This window comes from Ceratotherium simum, chromosome 5, assembly GCF_057802395.1.
Source record: "Ceratotherium simum simum isolate JZ-2026a chromosome 5, ASM5780239v1, whole genome shotgun sequence".
NCBI lineage: Eukaryota > Metazoa > Chordata > Mammalia > Perissodactyla > Rhinocerotidae > Ceratotherium > Ceratotherium simum.
The window spans coordinates 40025021-40050193 of NC_141904.1; the positions used below are offsets into that span (position 1 = coordinate 40025021).

At 44.5% G+C, this 25173-nt stretch overlaps 1 protein-coding gene across 1 annotated transcript in view; it reads right to left on the minus strand.

Annotated features, from left to right (window-relative positions):
• Positions 1-437: 437 nt before the first annotated feature.
• Positions 438-25173, minus strand: part of DCLK3 (doublecortin like kinase 3) — a 49049-nt gene continuing 24313 nt past the window's right edge. Inside the window, exons 3-5 of the mRNA XM_087431716.1 lie at positions 6387-6519; positions 3299-3466; positions 438-1059 (exon numbers count right to left, since the gene is read on the minus strand). Of these exons, the coding sequence (XP_087287842.1) occupies positions 866-1059; positions 3299-3466; positions 6387-6519 (495 nt within the window). The 3' untranslated portion in view covers positions 438-865. The remainder of the gene's footprint in view (positions 1060-3298; positions 3467-6386; positions 6520-25173) is intronic.

Here is a 25173-nt window from a genome sequence, read left to right on the forward strand (position 1 = left end):
GGGAACAGGCCTGAACTCTCGGAGCTCCTTAGAGCCTGAGTGTAATCCACTTACTGCATTTCTGACATTTTAACGCACTAAATGGCTCCCTCGTGATCTGAAAATGCTCACACAGTCACAGCCAGAGTGCCTGACTAGATGTAGAAGTGACTAAGACTCAGGGATAATCGGTTGAAAAGCAATATAAATGGGGCAAGAATGAATCGATGATTTTTTTCTTTCCATTTTTCAGACTGCACCAAATCTGATATTCAGTAAGACTAAAATGCTAGAGATCAAGACCAGCACATCCTAAATAAACAGATCTTGCCAGCTAATAAAGTGTCCTTCACAACATTTACATGTAGTCATGTTGGCTTCAGGAGGCACGTCTGAACCATAATTCCCTGGCTTCATCAGCAGCATTAAGAAGTAATCAGAATACGACCCACTTCAGTCATTCAGAGCACATTTTATTAACATAGAAAGACCACCATTTGCCTTATTAATCTCACAGGGGGAGTTTAGACCCTGGGAAGCACCACTCATGTCGTATACCATGAACTTGATTACAAGGAGGAAGCAAAACACACTATTATTACTAAAAATTCCTTGCTAATAACAAGTCTCTCCCCCCCAAAAAAAATGTATTAAAGGCTTCAAATATACAAATCTAAAAATATGTTACAACATTTAACATCAAGACTCAAGTTTATTTTTTCAAATATGCTTTAAAATATACTGAGTGTCTCTCCTTCCCCTGATTTTCCAATTATGTGAAGAAGCCCTTTTCATTGTTTTTCTCCTAGACTTCTCTCCTGTTCTCTGTCCTTGAGCAGAACAGGGTCGGGGCGGGGGGTTGCTGAACAGGTGCCCAAGGCGGTGACTACGATGGCTGCTCTGCAGCCCGCTTGTGCTGGCTCCGGAAGTGGCCCTCGCTGCTAGGGGACACCTCCTTTTGTAGGTTTGCTGTGTAGGTCTTTCCAACAGCTTCAATCCAGGGGTGCTGAAGAACCTGGTGGGCCGTGTAGCGCTTTTTGGGGTCTACCACCAGCAATCGGCTCACCAGATCTTTGGCAGCTGTTGGAATGAGAGAAGGAGGGGCAAATGAGATGAATGCAGGTGGTTCTGGATGTTTCTTCCCCAGGCATGAAATAAGAACACAAACATCCGTGTCAGCACCGTGGCTACACTAGAGCAGTGCTGTCCAACAGAGCTTTCTGCGATGATGGAAACCTCCCGTATCTGCACTATCATATTGGGACTACTGAGCATTTGAAATACGGCTAGTGCAACTAAGGCACTGAATTCTTATCATATTTACTTTCAATTAATTTACATTTAAATTTAAATAGCCAAGGGCAGCTAGCAGCTGCTGCGTTGGACAGTGCAGCTGCAGAGGATGTTTCTTCATTTCTCCAGTCGTGGGGCCAGGCCCACCACTAGCACCCACGGCACCCAGCGCAAGAGAACAAATCGAGGCCACATACCAAACGTCTATATATTTTAAATTTGTAAATCAAACTATCAAGTTGTTAAATAAAATATATTGAATCTTCCTTTCTAAGTTGATAAATATGCCTCCATATCGACAAAACTGAAAAACATATGAAAGAAACCTAAGTAGTAAATAGCGCAAATACAAAATGAATTTCATTTTCTGTCCAAGACCATGACTAATTCTAGAGAGAGATGGTGACAACTGGTGGGCCAGGTGGCAGGCGGAGAGGAGAAAACATTTCTCCATGGCTTGCTGGCTCTCCCAGGCCGGCGCTCTGAGCCTCCTCTTCCAATCACTCGAGAATGCACAGGAAAAGAAACACCCACTTTTCTTGCCTTTATTGGGGAATGGATGACTCTTGCTCAAGATCAGCTCCTCACCCACCAATCACCCCCTCCTCTACACCACTGTCCAGCCACCACTTGAGCATGGAAGCCACAGGATTTCTCCTACCCCACCCAGTTCAAGCAGGGCACATTCTGCCCACAAAGTGCCCCGGTGCCCACACCCACCAGCATCACTCCCTCAAGCTCCTCAAAGGACTCGGGGGGCAGAAGGCCAGGTTTAACCTGGGAATTCTCAGACCCACATGTACATGTGTGGAGGAGTGAACACCCCACGAACATGTCCACGCTCTCTCTACCTGCCCCCCAGACAGTCGCTCCTCGGCCACCCTATGGCAACTGTGGGGAGAGGCTGGGAAGAGGTCTCACCAGTCTTGGGAGTGGGCCTGGGTCATTTGGGCAGGGAATACTGGGGTCCCAATTAAGTGGTCTAGAAGAGGAGACTGGGGCTTGAGGCAGGGCACATTTCCTTGGCCCCACAGTCTCCTCACTCTGCGGGGAGGGGTATAACAGAGCAGGACCCCCTAAGGCATGGGGCCCAAGGCAGGGGCACCCATGCCCAAATCTAAGATCAGTGCTGCACAGAACTTTCTAAAAGGATTTTTGTCCTTCATTTCCCAAGTTGCCACTGCCTTCATCAGCTCAAGACCCTCACTCTACCTGCAGCAAGCCACCCCTCTCTGTACCTTATTTAGGGCGAAAAAATGATGCTTTTCCCTTCCCTCATCCCCCAACCACAAGTGAGGAGACGGAGTCTAGGGATGAGGGCAGTTCAATAACTAATCTTAGACGACATGTTTAGGGGAAACTGGAGACAAAATACTTACCACTCCTATTCTACTTTTTAAGCCTAGACTCAAAACCCCCAGTTATCCAGTTCACAATTTACCAGGGCAGTGGATAGTACAGACAAATCAGTAGAAACAAGGGGGAAGAATCCATTTGAAAGGACCAAAAAGGAGGAGGTTCACAAATGCTTCTGCTCCTCTAAAAATAACCAAGAGCCTCCCCCCTCACTTTCCAGAGCCCCTGTGCTCCAGGTGTGCCCTCACAGGACCCCTGATTACTCATGAGTAAAAGACACACGTCCAATCTGTTCATAAACACTTCTCTATATGAGACGGCTTTGATCTTTCCAAATGAGGGTTATACGTTTCTGACATTTTTCAGTTTTGAGGTTCTCTAATTGCCTTAAGGAAAAGTGTTTGGTGACTGCAACTGGTGGTTAGACTTTTTCGTTAAATCTCAAAGCAAGTCACATTTTCAGAGTGCTACATAAAATCAACACAAAGCCAGCAGGAAATACAGGATGAGGCACGACATGTCGACAGTCCACTTCCGTGCCAGGTTCTGTGATGGGCCCTCTGCGTGTCTTCTTACACATCTGACCTAAAATCTGCTTTGCGGTCAGAAGCCAGGAGGGGCCCCAGCTCTACATCACTCCTCCCCTGCCGGAGGAAGCCCCAAATCTCACCGTCAGAGATATTGTCCCAGTAAGGGGCCAGGAACTCAAAGCGGCCCAGCTGGATGATGTTGAAGAGCTCGTCCTGGTCCCTCTCTGGGCTGCGAAAGGGGGGAAAGCCACACAGCAGGATGTAGAGGATCACGCCTGCGGCCCACATGTCCACCTCCAGCCCGTAACCTGTGCAACAGAGGCAGGGACACAAGCAAGACTGAGACCCAGCTGGATCAAATGTGATGAGATACTCGGTGGAGAATCATAGTTCCAGGTCATAGAGGACCTCAGCTCTCAGTAAGCAAGAGCCACTTCCAAACACACAGGTGGGCTTTGCTACCAACTCCTACAAACGTGGTGGTGTGGTCCACACCAGTGTTACTCAGTTTGGTCCTTGGACCACTGCCACTTTGTGATCCCTTATTACTGGTCTGTGATAAAATAAGCACAGAAATTGAAAGCAAACGCTTGGCAACTCTTATAGCAATTTGACACAGCTGTGACATCTGATTGCATGATCAATGGACACATCTCATTGAACAGGTATAGATCAGTTCAGGTGTTGTCAAACACACGTGGTCAGTTGCATGTGGCATGAGCTGCCATCTAGTGACCTGCAGCAGGACTTCACAGGAGTCCACACTGTATTGGAAATTTTAAAACCTGGCCCTTCACCATGGATAGTTTAAGAGCCCTGGTCTACACCAGCAGCCTCTACTTCCTATTCATTCATTGCTTTCTCTCATTTTAAAAATATTATTTACTGGCTCTTTTGTATGACTATAAAAAGACTGATATTACTAGCTGTATTCCCCAAGATTGCGCAAACACACACATACACACACACATTTATTCTTTCTTTAGCAAAATTAGGATCACATTGTACATACTTTATACCCTATTTCATTCACTTAATATTGTATCACGGCATTTCTTGTAAGGGAATTTCCTGTGAAGAACATAAAAAATATTCTTCAAAAATTAGAAATCATATTTTTTGAAGAATATTTTTTTTTTATTAATTTTATTTATTTATTTTTCCCCCAAAGCCCCAGTAGATAGTTGTATGTCACAGTTGCACATCCTTCTAGTTGCTGTATGTGGGACGCGGCCTCAGCATGGCCGGAGAAGCAGTGCATCGGTGCACGCCGGGGATCCGAACCTGGGCCACCAGCAGCAGAGCGCACGCACTTAACCGCTAAGCCACGGGGCCGGCCCTGAAGAATATTTTTTATTCCCTTTATATAATGAGGCCTCTGTTGTGATTTAAGTTTCTTCTCATTTTTTTACAACTGTAAGTAATTCTGTGATGAACATCCTTATATATTAAATATTTGTGTCCATCTCTGATTATATTCTTAAAATAACTTTCTAGAAATTAAATGCACAAAGTAATATACAGTAAAGAGTTTTGATACATATTGCCTAATCATCCTCCCAAAAGTTTATAACAGCAGGATATACACTTTTAAACATTTTCTAAATTTTTATCTTTGGAGAAGGAAAACACTTGGCAGCTTTAATTTGGAAGTTAGATATTCATTATTATGCCCCAGAGCAATGTTGTCAAGACACAAATCAGCAGAAAAATATTAAGGGAATAGGTCACCAATGACCTCTTTCTGACCAATTTAATGGCCTTTCCTCAGTTCTCAACCTCCCACTCTCAGGAGAGTCTGGTTCTGCTGGGCCTCCCCTCTTGTTGAAACCTGCCCCTCGGCCTCTGTGACACAGCACTTTTCTCGTCCTCCTCCTGCCGCAGGCTTCCCTGTCCTCTGCTTCTGCTTCCTTCTCTCATCCCCCAACTCTTGGCTTCCCTCAAGAATCTGTCCTTGGCTGCCCTGCTGGCATCACTAAGGAGCTCATTATCTCGCCTGCTTCGGCTGCCATCTCTGAGTTGAGGAGTGTCAAAACCACAAACTCAGCCCAAGGCTTCACCTCCTTGCCCACCAGACAACTCCGTGTGTCCATCCTGATACCTCTACAGAGTCAGTGTGTTCAATATTTAACTCCCCCCATGCCCATCTCCCAAAAGAGCTTTCCTTTCCAACACCTTATTTTAGTTGGTGCTACCACCAATGTGGTGGTTTCCCTAAGAGTTCATGTAGACTATCATGAGTTCTTCTCCTATCCAGTTCATCGATGCCTCCATTAAAATGCCTATGGTTGTTCATTATCTTCCTGTCTCACTGTCACCAGATTACCATGGCTATTATGCTGGCCACGCTGAGTCCAAATTCCTCTACTCAGCCCTCACAATTGCAAGGAATCCAGGCTCAACCTGCTCAACCAACTAAACTTCCCTCTGTATCACTGACGTTATTCTTCTCAACGTGTCTCCCACCCAACCCCATGCTTATTCTAGTCTCCTCATCTTAGCTTCCCTGATGCTTCTGCTGATGGGAAACTATCTCTCCATTCTCCCCACCACCAACCTAAACCCATCCAGAGCCTTCCCCTATTACACTGGGTTCCTAAACTGATTTCCCCTGGAGTGCCACAGTGGCAAAACAGTCATTTATATATTTGGAGCCATATAATAATAATAATGATTTCCTTTTTATATACTACAGAGTGTGCCACTAAAACAGTTCATTGGATTCCCATACAATATACAAACAGGCAATAAATATCATTCATGGAGTTTGAAATGGGACCCCATTTTCCTTAAAATGCAAGGTTGGTGGAGGAATTTTTAAGCCAATTACCGTAAGAACTGCTTTAATTCTTTCCCATGAGAGGCAGCCTTGGGTCAGTGGCACAAACGGCCTTGCTTGCTTGAGTTCCCCACCCAATTCTCCACCATCTTTCATCTCACTGTCCTTCCAACTCACACATACACACACATACACATACACACGCATGCACACACACACCCCAACCCCTTCTCTGTAATAAGGGCAGCGCTGAGGAGGAAAAAGTTCTCATGCTTTGGTCAGGGAGACTTGTTTCAAATATTTCCACTAAAATTCAAGTGCAAGCTTGGTGCTAACTTGCTGAGATTTTTGACTGCTCCATATTGAAAAATATAAAATATTAAACATTGAAAATAAAACACTTGTTAGTAAGTGAGCTAGAGTCCCACAGAGCGCTGTGTAACACTTACCTTTCTCAGAAAGAATTTCAGGAGCTACGTAAGTCGGAGTCCCACACACAGTAAATATAGGTCTCACCACATGCTTTGCAAGGCCAAAATCAGCCAGTTTCAAGGTGGTAGATTTGTCCTCATTTCGCTGAACCTGTAAGAAACCAAAATCCCCAAGCCACCAAAATTGTGGTGAGAACAAAGAAGGAAAACAAGTATGTCTCATAATGAGACAACAAGTATGCAAGGTCAGGATAAGCAAACAATAAACATCACTTAGCCCAACACTGACAAACCCAACTTGATCTCAGTGACAGGTGCTCATATTTTCAACTAGAGAATCAGTGAGTTAGGACTTACTATGCTGTCCAATATGGTAGCACCATATTGCCACAGTTGGCTATTTAAATTTAAATTTAATTAAAAAGTCAGTTTCTCAGATGCACTAGCCACATCTCAAGTGCTCAATAGCCTTTGGTAGCTAATGGCTACCATATTGGACAGTGCAAATATAGATCATTTCCAACATCACAGAAAGTTCTATTGGGCAGCATGAGTTAGAACAAAGATCAATGATGTTTTGAGCACAGACTAGCTTTAGTGAGGACTAGTACATGCCTGTGGGTTATGTAAAGTCTGGACAGGGGGAAAAAAGAAAGGAAAAAGAACTAGGAATTAAAATGAAGTAGGCAATTTCATGAAGTAGTGGAGGAATGTTAAATACAGACCCTAATTTGGGGGGTGGAGGAGTTAAGAACCAAAAGGACCAGAAGTCTTTAATTCCAATTCTAAGACTTGCAGTGGATGATCTTGGACAAATTTCTTTACTCATCTGAGCAGTTATTTTCTCATTTGTTAAAAGAAGAAGAAGAAGGGGTGATAATTTCCAGCAAATAGGGTTATGTCAGGAGTTCCATTCAATGTCTGTAATCTACCCAGCAAAGTGTTAGCCCTAAGTGACCAACAGTCCCAGATTGCCTGGGAATGAGGGGGTTCCCAGGACATGGGACTTTCATTTTTAAAACTAGGACAGTCTTGGGCAAACCAGGATGAGGTGGTCATCCTAGGTTGCACGCAATACAAAAAAATTAATGCCACTGAACTGAAATTTATTCCTTTGTATTGGAATTGACAAACTGGGTTCTAACTGTTAACATTTTTGCATAAAGGTGAAAGAAATTATCTCTGATTCTTCCTTTAGACTCCCACTTCCACCAGCTTTTAGAAAAGGGTAGAATTTGTCATTTTTTAAAAAAGACAGCTACCCTTACACTGAAATGAATATGGAGGATCGACTGCTCTCTTTTGTCCTCATCAAAACATATCCCACCTGAGCCTCATTCCTTCAAACAAGTCCAGGTAACTGGCTTTCTGATCTCTGGTAAACCAATTCCCACTGCCAAGTCAACCTGCCCTGCCCTCTTTCCCCCTCAAGGTGTCTGCATGCTACATGATGACTGTTAGGAAAAGTTGAGTCTTAACCTAAAAGAAATGAATCTCAAGAAGTGACCTTAGCAAGTATTTAGATCACCATGCAAGAAATAAAATTAAAGATATGTTATATTACACATAAAAAAAGGAACAAACAAAGAAACAATGAGGGGGCAAAGCTAGCATATCTTGCAGCAAGTAAAAGACGCATTGGTGCTATGCAGGTGGGTTTCCACTTTGGGGAAAGGTTAAATAATCAGGCACAAATCAAACCTCTGACCTCTTTCAATACTCGTTGGTACCCAAACGAGTAAGGTAGATGGGCAACCCAGTAGGAGGTTCGGCCTCCAAACATCAGAGAATGTGAAGACTCAGAGCAGCTGCCACCCCCATACGAGTCTCACCTTGACAGAAGTTTCAGGACAATAAGAAATAAAGGCACAACCAAAGGGTTCTCACGGCCCCTCAATCCCAGGATGTAGGAAGGTATGCACACCTGGGTGATACCCGCCTGCTTCCAACTCTGGCTGAAGCAGCTCTGGGCCTGAGCTGGCCCTGCTCTGAGCTATCCCAGGCAGCTGTACCTTGCAGCTGGTCTGTGTACACTCGGAAGATGCTGGGTCCACACCAGGAGGGTGTTCTGAGCCCTTTTAGCAGCCTTGCCACCCAACCATCACTCTGACCTCATTTGGTCACGAAAAGCAGCCAGCACAATCTCTAAACAGGGAGCTCTGAATGAAAGAGGGTGCCAAGTGTGGCATCGTTTCCTCCCTCAGTGTCGTCTGCCTCTTGGGAAACATGCAGCCCACTCAAGACCTGTTGTCACATCCTGCCTGGCCCCTTTCTTCCCAATATAAAGGACAAAGCTTGGGGTAGTCAAGGGTCTCAGGCCCAGAGGGGAATTTATCCATAAGAGGGCAGAGAGAATAGTGGAATCTAAAAATAAATAAATAAATAAAAAATTCAAACTCACAGAAACAAATAGTAGAATGGTGGCTGCCAGGGGATGGGGGTGGGGGACATGAGGAGATGTTGGTCAAAGGGTACAAACCTTCACTTATAAGATGAGTAATTTCTGGAGATCTAATGTACAGCATGGTGACTGTAGTTAATAATTCTGTATTATATACTTAAAATTTGCTAAGAGAGTAGATCTTAAGCATTCTCACCAAAAAAAAAAATGTAACTATATGAGGCAACGGATGTGTGAATTAACTTGATTGTGGGAATCCTTTCACAATGTATACATATAGCAATTCATCATGTTGTACACCTAAATATATTACAATTTTATTTGTCAATTATACCTCAATAAAGCTGGAGGAGGAAGGAAACTAATGCAGTTTTAATTAAAACATAAATTTTGTTAAATATAAGATTAAATAAATTTATATTTTAGTTTTTTTCAAGGTAAGTTCTCTATAAAACATTTATTTTCCATTTAAAAAACAAACAAAAAATAACCATTTACGGCCTCAGTTGATGTCTTTATCTTGAAACCCAGACAGCCAGCCAGTGCTCTGGCAACCTTGGTCACACAGCAGAAATGCCCCCAGAGACTCTGTACTGCCTGAGGGATTCATGGCAAAAGCCCTTTTTGTAACAACATGGTAAAATTCAGGGTGGAGAATGACCGGCTCTGCCCCCTCCTAGCAGAGGTTTGCCTCTGGTCCACTTGCCTCTGGTTCTCTTGGGGACCTCTGGAGAGGCCTCCTGGCATCCTGCAACAGAAATAACCCTTTTCTGGAAGATTCAGCATCATGTAACAGTTACAAGCACAGACTCTAAAAGCCAACTATCAGGTATCAAACCCCAGCTCACCATTTACTATGCACTGGTCAAGTAACTTGCCCTCTCTGTGCCTCCACTTCCTCATCTGTAAAACGGGGATGTGATGATCTGATGGGACCATGATGAGGATTAAATGAATTAATATTTGTCATGTGTTATAAACAGTGCCTGGCACCTAAGAAGCACAACACAAGTGTTTGTTAAGTAAACCGCATTATTTTAGCCACCATAACAGTTCACCTCTGAAAAGCAGGACTGACTTCAGGCAAAATGAGAAGTACAGGAAGTCAGCCTTGATATCTTTCTGCTCCCTTTTCGGATTTCCTCATCCAAACCGAAGGCCCCCTGATCAGGCACGGCCTAGTCCATCCCCTCCTGCCAAAGCTCCATCCCTGTCCCTAACACCTACCTGCCCCACCTCTCATCATAGAGGCTGAATGTTCAGGCCAAAGGTGAACTGGGCAGTTAATTACAGCACTATGACAAAACCGACTGGGATGAGCCTGGGTGATATCACCCAAGAAGAAACTCTTTGGGGCCACCAGGGCTATGGGAGAAATTATCAACCTGTCTGCAGGCACATGCCCTCACATCTCTACTGGAACAAGGGCAAAGTTTCCCAACGTCCCTACCAATGCTTGGGGGGCAGTAGGGTAGTAGGGAGGACTCTGGTTTTCCCTGTGCCCCAGCAGAGCCATGGACACAGCAACACTAGAAAATGGAGAGCAGGCAGCCACTCGCCAGTCTCCCCAGATAAGAATAAGTTCTCCAAACCCTCACACACTGCTGGTGGGAATCTATACTGGTACAGCCACTATGGAAAACAGTATGGAGATTTCTTGAAAAATTAAAAATAGAAATACTATATGATCCAGAAATTCTACTGCTGGGTATATATCCAAAGAACATGTATACACTAATTCAAAAAGATATATGCACCCCTATGTTCATTGCAGCATTATTCACAATAGCCAAGACTTAGAAGCAACCTAAGTGTCCATCAACGGATGAATGGATAAAGAAGATGTGATACACACACACACACACACACACACACACAATGGAATACTACTCAGCCATAGAAAAAGGTGAAATCGTGCCATTTGTGACAACATGGATGGACTTTGAGGGTGTTATGCTAAGTGAAATAAGTCAGATGCAGAAAGACAATAACCATATGACCTCACTCATATACGGAAGATAAACAAATCAACAAACACAGAGATACGGAAAACAGATTGTGGTTACCAGGAGGGAAGGGAACAGGGGGAAGGCAAAAGGGGTAAAGGGGCACATACGTATGGTGACAGATGGCAACTAGACTTTTGGTGGTGAACACTATGCAGTCTATACAGAAATATGATGATGTACACCTGAAATTTATATAATGTTATAAACCAATGTGACCTCAATAAAATAGTTTAAAAAAAAAAGAATAAATTTTCTGAACTTCCTTTGGATCCTGCCATTGAGCTTACATCTCTGTAAGCAGAATGTGTCTTAATTACTGAGCCTGAGTCACCACCAGGCAATCTGATCAATGTCTCCAGAATTAACCTAACCAAATGGAAGGTCATAGATGTAGAATGACAATGTGATTCCGCTTTGGTCTGCGTGTCGAGACAGACATAGCCAGGAAGGAGACCACGGAAGTAATTATCAGAATAACTTAGACTAGAAAATCTAGTTTGGAAGGGAAGGACAAAAAATAGTGTGGTGCCTAGAGTTTCCAGATGGATCATCTACATTAACCACATTGGCTGCATAATTGCTGAAAAAAAATATGTCCCTCACAAATATTTGTAAATATTCCCAACCAAATGATCAGCATTAAAAGCATTTGGCTGATTTAATACACCAAAATAAAATATGTATTCCTATGAGAACTAACAAACATTCTCTTCCTCACAGAAACCACCCCCAATTCCAAACCCTGGCTCCACTGAGGTAGTAGCACATTCAACGTGGTGGAAAATCAGCCTTTCATTTTGGAAATTTATTATGTTAAATGTCCAGATGCTGATGGACTCATTTTCAAATACCAAATCTTTTTTAAATTATTTTATGGCCTTTCTAAAATACATTATGCTTCTTCTCGTCTCTTCACGGTTAGCTTTTCTGAGTCTCAGATCATCCCCGTAGCACCCAGGATAGCAAGAGCAGAACCTGGGGGGCAGTTAAGGTCTGCGGAGTTTGTTCCTTCCAGAAAGTGGCTCCAGACTGCTCAGTGTTTTTCATTCTTCTGTCTCCAGCTTCTGCTGTCAAGAGTTATGTGACATCTTTAGTGCTGTCAGAGTGACTTGAGACTTCTCATTTATTGGACCTACATAAGCAGTTCATTACATCTAAGGCCAGGCACTGACTGCGTGAGTTGTTTTGGTTTGGTTTTTTTTCAACAGGCACCTCACATTCTTGGATTCAGAACAGTTCCTATCTTAATCCTTGAAGTCAAATGAGTGATATCCTCAGGGAATAACTCTTCCTCCTAGAATCTGTGGGACTTCTGAAACCATCAAATTCTCCACCCAAACAGGGAACTGGTCTAAAACATCCTCCCACAAGGCTATGGCTCACCTCTGCTTGAGATCTCAAAATGGAAAAGATTCCACAACTTTTTGCAGCAGTCCATCCTAACGTGTATGGAGATTCACCCCTGTGGTGATTCAGAATTCCACTCCCACCCCTGCTTTCCAAATCTGCCCTCCAGGTTACACTGAACAAGGACACACCCCTCCCAGAGTTGGGAAACAAGTGCCACCACACCCCACCGCCTCTGGCTCCTCATCCAAGGATCCTCCAGCTGATCCTTATAGGTCCTGGTGTCCTGACCAGTCACCCTTCCTCACTCCTTCCCACACCAAGTGCAGCACCTGAGCCAGCAGCATCAGCATCACTTAGGAGCTTGTTAGAGATCTCCATCTGCCCCAGACCCACTGAACAGAACCTGCACCTCTACAAGACCCCAAGGTGACTCCTGTGCACAGTAAAGTTCTAGATGATCCTCATTTCACTGATGCCTCTTTTAACAAAGAATGCCCAGGAAAGAACCCCACACACCGGGTATGATCTCATCAGGGCGGTGGACCTCAGGACATTCAGCTGACTGGGCACTGGGTGGCCATCAAGGAAGCCAAAGACTGCAGTAAATGTCCCACTTCAATGTCCTTTCCTCAGAAAGCTTTTGTAAGGGGTCAGAACACGCTACCTCAAATTATGCCCCTTTGACATATTGATTATTATGAGCTGAAGGTCCTTGAGAAACAGCAGATGCAGGAAGCACTCTCTGACCTTCTCCTTTCTGCCTAAAAGTAAGACATAAAATTTCCCGTGAGGAAGGTGCCCCTCCCTGTACCAGGAAGGACAGAACTCTAAATCACGAAGACTCTGACCAGCCCAGAGACCCCTGAGCGAGGAATCCACATAACAAACGGTACTAAACAGCCCTTATCTTCCACTGGATCTGCCCATGCATTTAATTGACCTTGCACAGTCTGCCGCCCCTAAAAGCCTAAATCCCTCTTCTTTTGTCTTGTCTTCTCCCTAAAAATTTAGCGCTTTTTGTGAAGATGCTATAGAAGCCCCAAGTTCTAACGACCCCCTTGAGTTACACATCACTAAGTTTCTCCCACATGTATGCATGTTGCACACGTAAATAAACTCTATTTTTCTCTTGTTAATCTGTCTTTTGTCAGTTAAATTCCAGGGCCCCAGTCACAGAACTTAGGAGGGTAGAGGAAAAAGGGTTTTGTCCTCCCCTACACCTTCCTGGGTCAGGTCTGGTGGAGGGCCCTCGCATAGCCCCAGGGCACACATCTCACCTTGCCTCACTCCACATCTATATTCTCTCTTCTGCTCTACGTAAGCTCACACGCTGGGTCACGTTCCTTCCGGGGCTCTGCTTTCAGTTGCCGTCTACCTGATAGACGGTTGATTCATTTGCATCCATCACCCCCTTTTCCAGCTCCACCAAAGTGCCCTGCTCTGAATCCGGGCAATCTATATTATTTACATAAGCATCCAGATAACATCTGGATGGTCTCAAAGCTTCCAGAGGAATCTTTATTTTTCTGAGCAATTAACAGCCTCCTCTCTTTCAATGGTAAAATTTAAATGTGATCGTGCCATTTTCACCACTGACCAGAAGATGGCAGCAGAGTATAAACCAAACAGCAAGCAGCCATCCTAAGAAAAATTCAGATGTGGGTAAGGCTTATTTATCTTTGCCAACTACTATTTGTCAACTACTTACTTCATCCTCTATGGTTCCTCTGGCCTTTTCCCTCCAAATTTCCATTTTCAACTGGCTGTGAGGACTGAAATGATCTTAGAAACCAATTTGCATCAAAATGCCAATACCTAAGATCAATTTACATTTCAATAGCAAAAGATACCGTAATATAAAAAGTGACTGAAAAAATCAGTGGGCACAAAGTTTTCCTCGGGATTTGTCACCTGACAGGCCTTTGACATGCCTTTGGTGTCTACATATCATGCCAGTTCTTTTCTACTTCATTAACATCTCACATTCATTCAACAAGTATTAATTAGATGCCTACAATGGGCCAGGCACTGTTCTAGGTACCAGGAATAGAGTAGTGAAGGAAGCAGATGAAGTCCTTGCTCTTATGAAGGCTTCTTTCTATTAATAAACAATATTCAAATGAATATGTAATGACAGGTAGTGATAAGTGTTATAAAAAAGTAAAAGAGGGATAAAGAATGTCTTGTCTAGTACAGTCTCCACTAACCACACATGGCTATTTATTTTTAAATAAAATTTAAAGTTTAGTTCCTCAGATACCCAAGGTACCCTTCAAGTGCTCACATAGCTAATTGTTACCCTACCAGGCAGTGCAGAGGTAGGACATTTCCATCATAACAGAAAGTTCTATTGGCCAGTGCTGGGATAGACAGTGGCAGGGGTTGGTTTTTGTGTGTGTGTGTGTGTGTGTGTGTGAGGAAGATCAGCCCTGAGCTAACATCTGTCGCCAATCCTCTTTTTTTTTTTTTTTTTTGCTGAGGAAGATTGGCCTTGGACTAACATCCGTGCCCATCTTCCTCACTTTATATGGGATGCCGCCACAGCATGGCTTGACAAGCGGTGCGTTGGTGCGTGCCCGAGATCCGAATCCCCGGCCGCTGCAGTGGAGCACGTGCACTCAACCACCATGCCACTGGGCCAGCCCTGCAGGGGTTGGTATTTTTAAAAATGAAGTTAAGGAAGGATTCACTGAGGAGGTAACGTTTGAAAAAAGTCAGGGGTGAGCCATATTAAAATCTGAAAAACGAGCTTTTCAGGTGGAGGCAATAGCAAGTGCAAAGGCCCAGGGGCATGCTTGGCCCCCTGTAGGAAAAGCAAGGAGGGGCAGGAGTGGAGTGAGTGGGGTGTGAGTGGTTGGAGAGGAGCTTTGAGAGGAAGCCAGAGGCCACATCATGCAGAACCTTCTAGGCCATGGAAATGAACTTGGCCTTTATTCTGAGCATAACAGGAAGCCAATGACAGCTCTGAGCAGAGGAGTTAGAGTCTGATTTACTTTTGGAGAAGATCATTCAGGCTTCTGCGAGGAATATGGCCTTCAGAGGAAGAGGGAGGACCAGTGAGGAGGCTACTGCCATAGTCCCAGCAAGAGATGACAGTGGCTTAGTCTTGGGCAGTGCAGGCGAGGTGGAGAGAAGGGTAAAGACAAGACTTGAGAATGGACTGAATGTGGCGGATGAGAAAGAAAGGACTCCAGGATGACTCTGAGGTTTCCGACCCAAGCAGCTGGGTCGGTGGTGGCCCCATCTTTCCCATGGAGAAAGTGGTTTCAGTGCAATTATGGGGATGAGAGCCTGACTGGGGTTCAGGATAGAATGGGACATGGAAAACTGCAAACAGTGAGTACAGACACCTTTCAAGGGTGTGTGTGTGTGTGTGTGTGTGTGTGTGTGTGTGTGTGTGTGTGTGAAAGCGATCATAAAAAGGTGGGCGGTAGCTGAAGGGGGAGGTGGAGAAAACGAGGGTTTTGTTTCGCTCTGCTTTAAGTTGGGGGATGTTACAGTCCGTTCCTGTGATGATGGAGCCATTGTCTGGGTTGGGAAGATCTGGGAGAGGAGCAGGTTCCAGGGGAAGTCAGTTTTCGGCAGCTTGAGTTTGAGACGCTCATCCCAGCGGACAACTAGGTGGTGATGTGAAGTGAGCTGCTCAATATGTCTACTGAATCAGACCCAGGAAACATCTATAGTTCAACATCCATTCCCTCATCAGCGGGGCTGGCCACATCTGAACCAGATGCTGGGTTAAAAGACAGCACGTCCCAGCGACTACAACACGGGCACTGAGGTCAGAAACGCCCAGCCAGGGGACCTCGGCCATTCCCTCAGCGCAGTGTAGCCTCAGTCTCCCCGTGTGCACATGGAAATAACGAGGGCTTCCTCATGGGGTTGATGTGAGAATCTAGGAAAATGTAAAGCACAGAGAGTAGTGACCAACAAGTCGAAATTACAAGACAATGAAGTTAATGGGTGCTCTAATGAGGCGTGGGCCCTGGTGGGAGCCATGTCACAGCGCATCAAAGTCACAGCGCATCAAAGCGTAGGCAGTGACCAGGGACAATCCTCCCCTGCCACCACCACCCCGGGATATCTGGCCATGTCTGGAGACATTTTTGGTTATCAAAACTAGGGGTGCTCCAGCATCTGTGGGGAGAAGCCAGGATACTGCTAAGCATCCTACAGTGCACAGGACACCCCCACAGCAAAGATTCAGCCCGGCCAAATGCCAATAGTGCCGATGTTGAGAATCCTGGTGTAGAACAACAGAAATAGGGCCATAATCCTCAGGTTCAGGCTAAAATAATCACCCGCTGGTAAAAGAGACAATTAAGGTAACTAGCAGGATATTTCCAAGTAAATACTTGGCCTGAACAGGGATTTCTTCGTATGGAAACACAGAGTATGCTCCTCCCCACTCGCTTCTCAGTCTCCCTGATACTGGACCCCACCCAGCTCCCCCACTCACAAAGGACCAAAGTCCACAGTCAGTGTGGAACTTTCTCAGGAGATACGTCATTTAATCCAAAGTCAAATAACTGAACTGCCGACGTGTATTTTGCAAAAGACTTCAGAACTGGGATTGAAATTACCTGGATCTTTGTTTTAGCTCTGCTTACACCAAATGAGCCAAACGGCCTCAAACTTGACTTTTACTGAGCCTGTTTCACCCACAAACTGAGAGAGGTCTCTAGACTTCCCCAGCAGACCTAACTGACAGTTATGCTACGATCTACCAGGATTTGAAACACTGCAGCAGTAACGGATGCCTTTCACCAGTGTTTGCATTCAGGGACAGCAAATAAAAGGTTAAGATCAGCCGCTGAGCACCAGTCTAGCAGAGCGCCCAAAGCATGGATGCATCCTGGGTTCCAACTCCTCTTCTCCTTATTTGCTGTGTGACTCTGAGCAAGTGACTCAACTTCTCTGTGCCTTGGTAGGAAATGAATTTTACAGTCTCTTTGATTCCATCCTTCGCCACCTTGAGTCACTGACATTTGTTAAAACTAAACTTTTACCCGGGGAATACAAGAAACATACCATTATGTAGCCGTACCTGAGCACCTGACAGCTAAACAGCTTTCACCTCCCCTCACCACTGACTGTGGGTGGAGCTTGATTTGCATGTAACAGACAAACTGACACACAAAATTTGAATTTGAAAAATAGATAAACGAGGGGAGGAGAGTGGCAGGAACCACAAGGTCCTTCTTGACAAAGCCCTTTGAATAAACTTCCCTACCACAAGATTTGGTAACGCTGGACAGTATGGAGATATCAGGAAGGGGAGTCTGCTTGTTCCCCGCCCCAAGCCCCAGACCCACCCACGTGGAAGCCAAGCTCAAAGGGCCTGGTTATCACAGAGGCAGCCACAGCAAAGGAGACCAGCCAGAGGTCAGGGCAGGAGGACGGGGGTCTGTACACAGAATAACAGGTTCACTTCTCCCACCAGAGCAGGGGAAACAAAAGCAGGCCACAAGGAAGGGAAAGCATTTGAGAAACGCTTCATCCCATAGGATCCTGTTGTCTCATAGGCCCAAAAGGTCTTCCCATGAGGTTGGGGGCCCCCAAGAGATCGAGAAGTATTGCCCATGAGGTTTGGGTGATTTGGGAAACAGAGGCCTGGCAGGCACTTCTTGCCTACAGGTTCCTGAAAGCTGTCACCTCCCAGATCTACCCTACACCAGCAGGCCCCCAAAAGTCCTGAAAGAGGACTCTGAAGCATCCCCATGACCCCACAATGGAGAGGGAGAGGAGTGAGGGAGGAGGGGGCAGGCCACCCCAGAAACGGCCCGATGCCTGAGCAGAGGCCCTGCTAGGTCCTGAGCCAGCCCCAGGCTGAGAGGCTGCGGTGACCCAGACAGGGCCCCACGTGGGCAAAGTCTCCACCTCCCTCCCACTCCAGGAAGTCCACTGTCCTCAGTGACCTCAAGAAACAGCTGGCAGGCAGTTTCTACTTTCGTCCCCAAACATTCCCTAAGGGGAGGGGAACAAAAGGCCTGGCCACTGGACACAGTCCCCAAGAAAAAACACAAATAAACATCTCAAAAGTGTCCTATGCTAAGAAAATGTATGTTTTGAAAGTTTCCCAAGCCCACCCACTGTACCTGGTTGAATGGCCAAGGTGAGAATAAAATACAGGCCAACACATAAGCCATAGGGCAGAAAAATGCATTGGCCAAAGAACCTTACCAACCACAGGGCCAGCTGAAACTCAAACAAACAAACATACAAAGCATCTTCCCTGACTGGCTGGCACACAAAGTTAAACAGGCCAACAGGGCCCAACCATCAGGCCCATACATCCCTCAGTCATCGTCTCCCTATGCATCCAGCCGCCCTGTGAGACACAGAAGTCTGCGTAGCCTGAGAGGCAGAGCTGCCCACACAGTGTGTGCACCCCGTCTCCAAGCACAGGCGGTTCTCAGATCCACGTGGAGTTGTAGGGCAGTCACTGCTGGTGCCTTCCCATGAGTTCCTTCCTTGCCAACAGACCCAGATTCCAGCCCGCCCTTAGGCAACCTGCATCAGGCAAGGCGGCAATCAAGACCTGGCTAAGTCCATCACCGCAACCAATCCTCTGCTCCACAGGAGGCCACATGACCCCTGCTGGCCAACGAGATGGAACAGGAAGTGTGCTGAGCAGCATCCAGTTTAAAAATGGAGACCACCACCCAGAGCCGACCCCTGCTTTTCCTGCCTTTTATGTGAGTGTGACGATGTGATACTTGGAATGTAGCAGACATTTGGGAGCCATGAAGGAAATGGCAAAAACTGCCTGGACATCTTTGACCTGCTCTGTTAACCATCCCTGGAATTGCCTGTCTCCAGGCTTCTTGTTACGTGACATAAAGAGATGACTTTATTGTCTGAGCCCTTGCTCCTCAAAGTGTGCTCTGTGGTCCATCAGCATCACCTGGGAGCTTACTGGAACTGCAGCATCTCAGGCCCCTCCCCAGACCTACTAGACTGGTATCTGCATTTTATCAACATCCCGGTGATTCCTGTGCACACGAAGGTTTGAGACGTGCTGATTTTCACCACCTTTACTCAGGTAATCCTGTGGCAGCCTGAAGGTAGTTCAGCTGTAACAAGGAGAGCCAGTAAGGGTGCTCCCTCCCTCTCCTTATCCTCCCCTCAACCCTTACAACTCATTCTGCTCCCTTGGATGCAGAGGCAGGCAGTATATTGGTGGGCACACATCTTTATGTTCCTGCTTCCGACTCCCTCCTGGGAAAAATAATCACCCTACACAGAACACCGAGCTGATAATTATATGGCCATGCATATAATTTGTCAAAATTCCCAAGGTTAAGATCCTACCCAGTAAAGCCAAAGTATATCATTACAAACAGAGTTATTATTGTTGTGGTCACCATTAACTATTCATGGGCCTCCAGTGGTGCCCTGAGATCTGAGAAGGTCAAACATCAGAGGCAGTGCCTAGAGGGGAAATTTACCACCTCAAGTAGGCACCATGGGCCAAATGCCTGGGGGTGCAGCTCACTGAGATTCTTAGACAAATAATTCTTTAACCTGATTCTACATATTCTATCCAACTGACTGAAAGGGATTTTAAGAGTTTCATCTAAATGTGGAAACGTGGAGTATCCTTGCCAAAAATGGTACACTAGAAATTAAAGTTGGAGAGGGATTAACAGTGTATCCATGTCCACATAGAATGTCCAGTTCTATGGAGTCCTTCATCAGAAGGCTCTGTCAGAATATTACAATTAACTTGGCAAGGTTTGATGCATGAGAGAGTGAAAGAAGTAAAGACCAAGGCTTAGTTTTCCTCTCTCTCTCTCTTTATCTCTATTTCAACCTCTCCCTCTCCTTCCTTCCTTCCTCCTTTCCATCCTTCCCCTCCGTACCTTACATAACCCCATATGGGACATCTGAAAGAAGCTGAAACAGAACCAGGGGCTTTCATGTTATTGCAATTAGCCAACTAGACCTTAGACCTTAAGAAGTTGTTGAAGCGATTTACTGAGTTGCTTCCCCAGATTAAGGGCATTTTGAAAATACAGAGTTTTAAGAAACTTAATCTTAGACCCTCAAATGGCTCACAAGAAATCACTCTCTTAGAGAGCTGACAACACACATGAACACAGGTTATTAAGAGGACAAAGGAGATTGCTGTTATTTACTTTACTAAATGACCTGAATTTCAGGAATCCTTGGGGGAATGAAGTCACAAGTTTAGAAGATATTCAACAAGTTCAATAAGTATGAATCATGCTTTAAAGTTGCCCTCGTTGTTGACAATTTACTGTCTGCAGTAATTATCAAACATCTACCCTTTTAGGTGACTGTTTCAAAAGGAACTAACAGAAGAAAGAAAACCTCAGTTATCAAGATGACCCAGTATCTAGAATTTTGAAGAATTTAAGAAATTTCCGGAAAATTCTGGCTATGTGGTCAAACCCTGGACAATATGTGGGTTCACTGACTGTATGTACACTTTTTATTTTCCTGGAAACTGCTGAAACGGATACTGAGAGCCACTCTCGCTGATACAAACAAAGTCATAACTGGGATGTTTCCTGACAGAAGTCACCCTGAGATTGTTGAGATGAGTTCTATCTCTATAAACATATCTTCTCACTGACTTGATCAATATTGGCCAATGACCTAAAGGCCTGTATCACTGTACTTTTTCTTTAGTGATTTCACATTATTGCTGAAATGCACATTTCTTGATTTTACTAGGTATACCTTAACAAGATATGCTTCATAGCTGTTATCAATTTTTTAATTAATGGAATTGGTATATAAATGGACTCATGAATACTTAGACCATTAATGAGAGGACATGGACACCTCTGTCTTAGAAGCTAAAGGGAAAGGACATTGAAATTGGAGCTGGTAGAAGAGAAGTCATGCTGATTGACTTCTCAATTACGCATTACAGAACCACTGACAGAGCAATAATCATTGAGTCCTTCTTATGTATCAAAGTAGAAGGGGAAAAAGAACTTAGGGAATTAAGATGAACGACATGATTGGACAGGTTTATTTGAGAGGGAGAATGGGCAAGGAGTGTATTTGGCCATTTTTTATCCTTCTAGATTTTCCTTATCATCCTTGGGGACATCAGTCACTGCCCTGTCCTAGTCACATTCAGCAGTTAAATATCTAGAGACATCTATTCCTTCCCAGAACCTACGAGAGGTCAGAAAGAGAGTACAACCTTTCTCCTTGACCAAGCTGTGACCTGTCCCCAGAACCCCCCACCACCATTTCTCATGGATTCCAAGGGTTTCTGCTCCAAGCACTCCAGACCTATATCACCTGCCCACCCATCTCGTTCCTTTCAGCTCCATTTCCACGGGGGGAACCTGTCCCTTCTCATCCCCTTACCCTGGCACAGATTTTCTCAAATGACCTTGCTCGTGTCTGACATCTCTTCAGTCTCTTCCCCCACCCTACTCACTCAGCTTTCTTTGCTGTATGTAACACCTCGGCTGTTGGCCATAAATAACCTGGCCTGTCCACCTCCCGTGCTGTGTGGGCTGGTTTGATCATCGTCACCTCTCCAGCTCCTGTTTGCTTCCTCCCCTCCTCCCAGGGCCCAGTCAACAGCACATTCCAGCCCCACCAGGGGAGCACATACTGGCAGAAGAAGCAATTAACACTAATATTTCTGCAAGCTGGAAATTCTCATAATTAAAACTTCTTTTGCAAGATCCTAGGAGTCTTAATAATCTGAAGGGAAGAGGAGCACTAGCATCTTATCAGGAAATGTGATCAGCAGAAAAAGATAAAAACTCTGTAATACAGGCCTAAAATTTTACTCTAGGGCCGAATTATCAGATATAAATATTTCTGTGGATTAAAACAACATCATAAGCTTGCTATATTCATTAAGAGCTCTTAGCACATTCAGAAATTCTCTAAAAGCAGCAACAGTTACAATCAGCCATGTAATCAAAAGCAAGTTCTAACATAATCATTTTCCTGAGCTTAGCAAAGACAGGTCTTAATACAGACAGTAGCCATCCACTGAAGGAGGAAGAAATGATTACTTTGATAATACAAAGCTCAACACAAGTGCAAAACACTAAATTAAAGGCAGCTGAAGAGCACTAACTGATGGACAGTAGTCACGATGGTGATATTTACTAATATGAAATTTAGTTTGCCATATAATTATCATATCAGCAAGTATAGAGATGACACCTTTCTAGACCTAGACAATGAGCCCATTGTTAAATCCAACACTATCCAGATCTCTGTCTGAAAAACCAAAAAGCGCTGACATTAGATAGCATTCAGACATCTGACCTAACAGTACGGTGAACTTGACTCACCCAGAAAAAGGACAAACATGGTTTATAAATGTGACAGATCTTATTCACCTGGATAAATGCAAGCTGACAAATTATCCACGAGAGAAAAGATATTAACGTTTTCCACAAAAGATGGCTCAAATATGTACCTTTTGGCAGTTTCTGATGGACCCATACCACCACGACAAAAGGTTTTTATTTTTTTTTTAAAGTGGGCTTTCTTCGAAATCAGAAAAGAGACAAGGGTCTAAATGTCAGTTACAATCAATACCAACAAACAACAACTCATGTATTTAGACAGAAAAATTATAGCTACTCCGCAGTTTTGCCTCCCTCTCTCTCAGAACACAGACACACAACACACAAACACACTTCACTGCCCTTAAGGGCACTAAAAACACATATGTCCTGACATTTAAGTCAGGAAGACATGAAGAGCTGCCAGATGACTTCTCAGAGGCAGTGAGCTTGTCCATCCTAAACGCATTCCCAGCAGTTTTTCTACTTCCTGAGGCAAACTTCGTGCAATCTAACCCTTGCTGACCTTCTCCATTTTAAAATTTACCGACAAGTCAGTCCCTTAACACAAGAGAGAGCCTCTATTGCCCAAGAGATGGGCCAGCTCGACAGACTGCTTCCAGGACCTTGTTGAGAAAATGCAAGCTCAGATGACTGTCCCTAAAAGAAAACGATCCTATAGAGTAAATGATCTCATTCCACATACTCGAGAACGTGTATACCTGTTATAAGGCTTGATTAGGGACATGCCCAAAATGTTCAGCTCAGGGGACCCACCCAGGCCTCTAATCAGAATCTCTCCTGTGGACAGTTCAGTGAAAACATCTGAGGGTCACTGAAGAACACGCTCTGTTGCAGTTCCAAAGTTGCCATAATAAACAGTGTACAGGGCATCACACATGGGGCTCAGACCCAAAAGACAGAAACAATCAAAAAGGGAGTGAAAAAAGGATGAGAACACTCAGCTAATGCAAAAATGAAATGTTTCAAAGGGAGAGTGATTTGATGGCGATTCAGACCACTCAGGCAACCAGTCAAATTGCTTCTGCAATTCTATGAATTTGGGAGAAAACAAGGTTCTTGACTTAGTGGTCAACATAGACCTCATTTCACCAGATAATTAGCATGACTCAGTGTTTCACTTTGCTTGTGGGAGCAGTTTACAGAGAGATGAGTGCACTGGGCTGATGTTTCCAGGCTGGGTCTACAGCCGTGGAAATTAAAGGAAACAGGCTAAATCCCTGCCAAAAAAAAAAAAAAAAAAGAACGTGGCTCATCGAGATCATTGTCCCCATTCACGATTATTTTATCTGCAGCAATCTGGCTTTGGATGCTTACTTGTGATTCCCACCTTAATATCAGAGGTGTTTCTAATGTAATAATGATGGTAGCTGCCACCAAGGGAAGGCTTGCTATTTCCCAGGGAGCATGCTATGGTCTGTATTCATTCATTCATCCAACTAATATTTAAAGAACGTCCACCATGTGACAACACTGTTCTAGGTTTCAGGGTACAGTCTGAATAAAATGAAGTTCCTGCTGTCATAGAACTTTCCAGTAAGAGAAGAAAGAAAACAGAAGAATAAATATGGAATGTTATCAGGTGGTGATCTGGGCTATGAAGAAGAAAGTGGGATAAAGGTGTCAGAGGGTGACTGTGTGAAGTATGCTGTCCTAACAAGGACCACCAGGAACACGCTTGTAGTTCAGGAACACAATGAGTTTACTGACTCATTGCAACAAGGGAGAACGCACACCACTGGGTTCCAGGCATCTAAGTAAGAGGGTGTTCAGTGAACTTATTTTAAGATTTGGGCTGTGTTAGGTGATTTGGGGGAGGGTTCAGGAAAGCAAGATTTTGCTCCAAATTGGATACTGTCAGGAAGTGAGGTTAATTCTAGGATTGGGTATCTTAGTGATTCTTATCTAGAAGGTGGGAAGAATGAAGTGAGGCAGTCACTCATAGTAGCCAGAAGGGAGATATGTGGCCATCTTTGTGGTTTGGACAATCTTGGTTTTATCTGCATTTGGACATGATTATAAAGGGGTCTTGCTTTTGTCTTGATCCAACAGAGTCACAAAGCAACCTTATATGATGTTGGTGTTCTGAGAGATTATATTCAACAGGAGACCACAGCTGAGCCGTGAGTGCCAGGCCAGCTCCCTGCAATCAGCAGCTGCTCTTCTCTTTCCTGTGCTCAATCCTCACTCAAGCTTCCGAGATAAGTAATATTACTATTTGTCTTTTATAAATGAGGAAACTAAGACCCAGAGAGGTGAAGGACTTACCATAGAGCAAGCAACTAAGAGTGCATGGATTCAAACTCAGGTTATCTGACTCCAGAGCCAGCCTCTTATCCACTCCACACACGGGCCCCTGCAGTGCTGAGCCTTTTGAATTCCCTTGACAAGATGTTATCTTCAAAAGGGCCAGGGGAGTTTTAGTGACAGCGTGGACACAAAGCCTGCAGGGGAAGCTGCTACCAGTAGACACCCCTGGTACCTAGTCCAGAGGATGTGCAAATGTCCATGAAGTAAGTCCACCTGGTCACTGTCAAGGCAAAAGTATTTTTCTCCAAGGGATGAGGAAACATTTTCCATTTTACTTAAATTGGAAGGTTTCTTTTTCAATAATTTAATAAAAACAAATTTATCTCAGCCACTTATGAACTAAGTTCTAAATACTGGAACAAGTATATTAAAATACCATAAAGGTAATGGTCTAGCACGTAAGGGTGACAGAG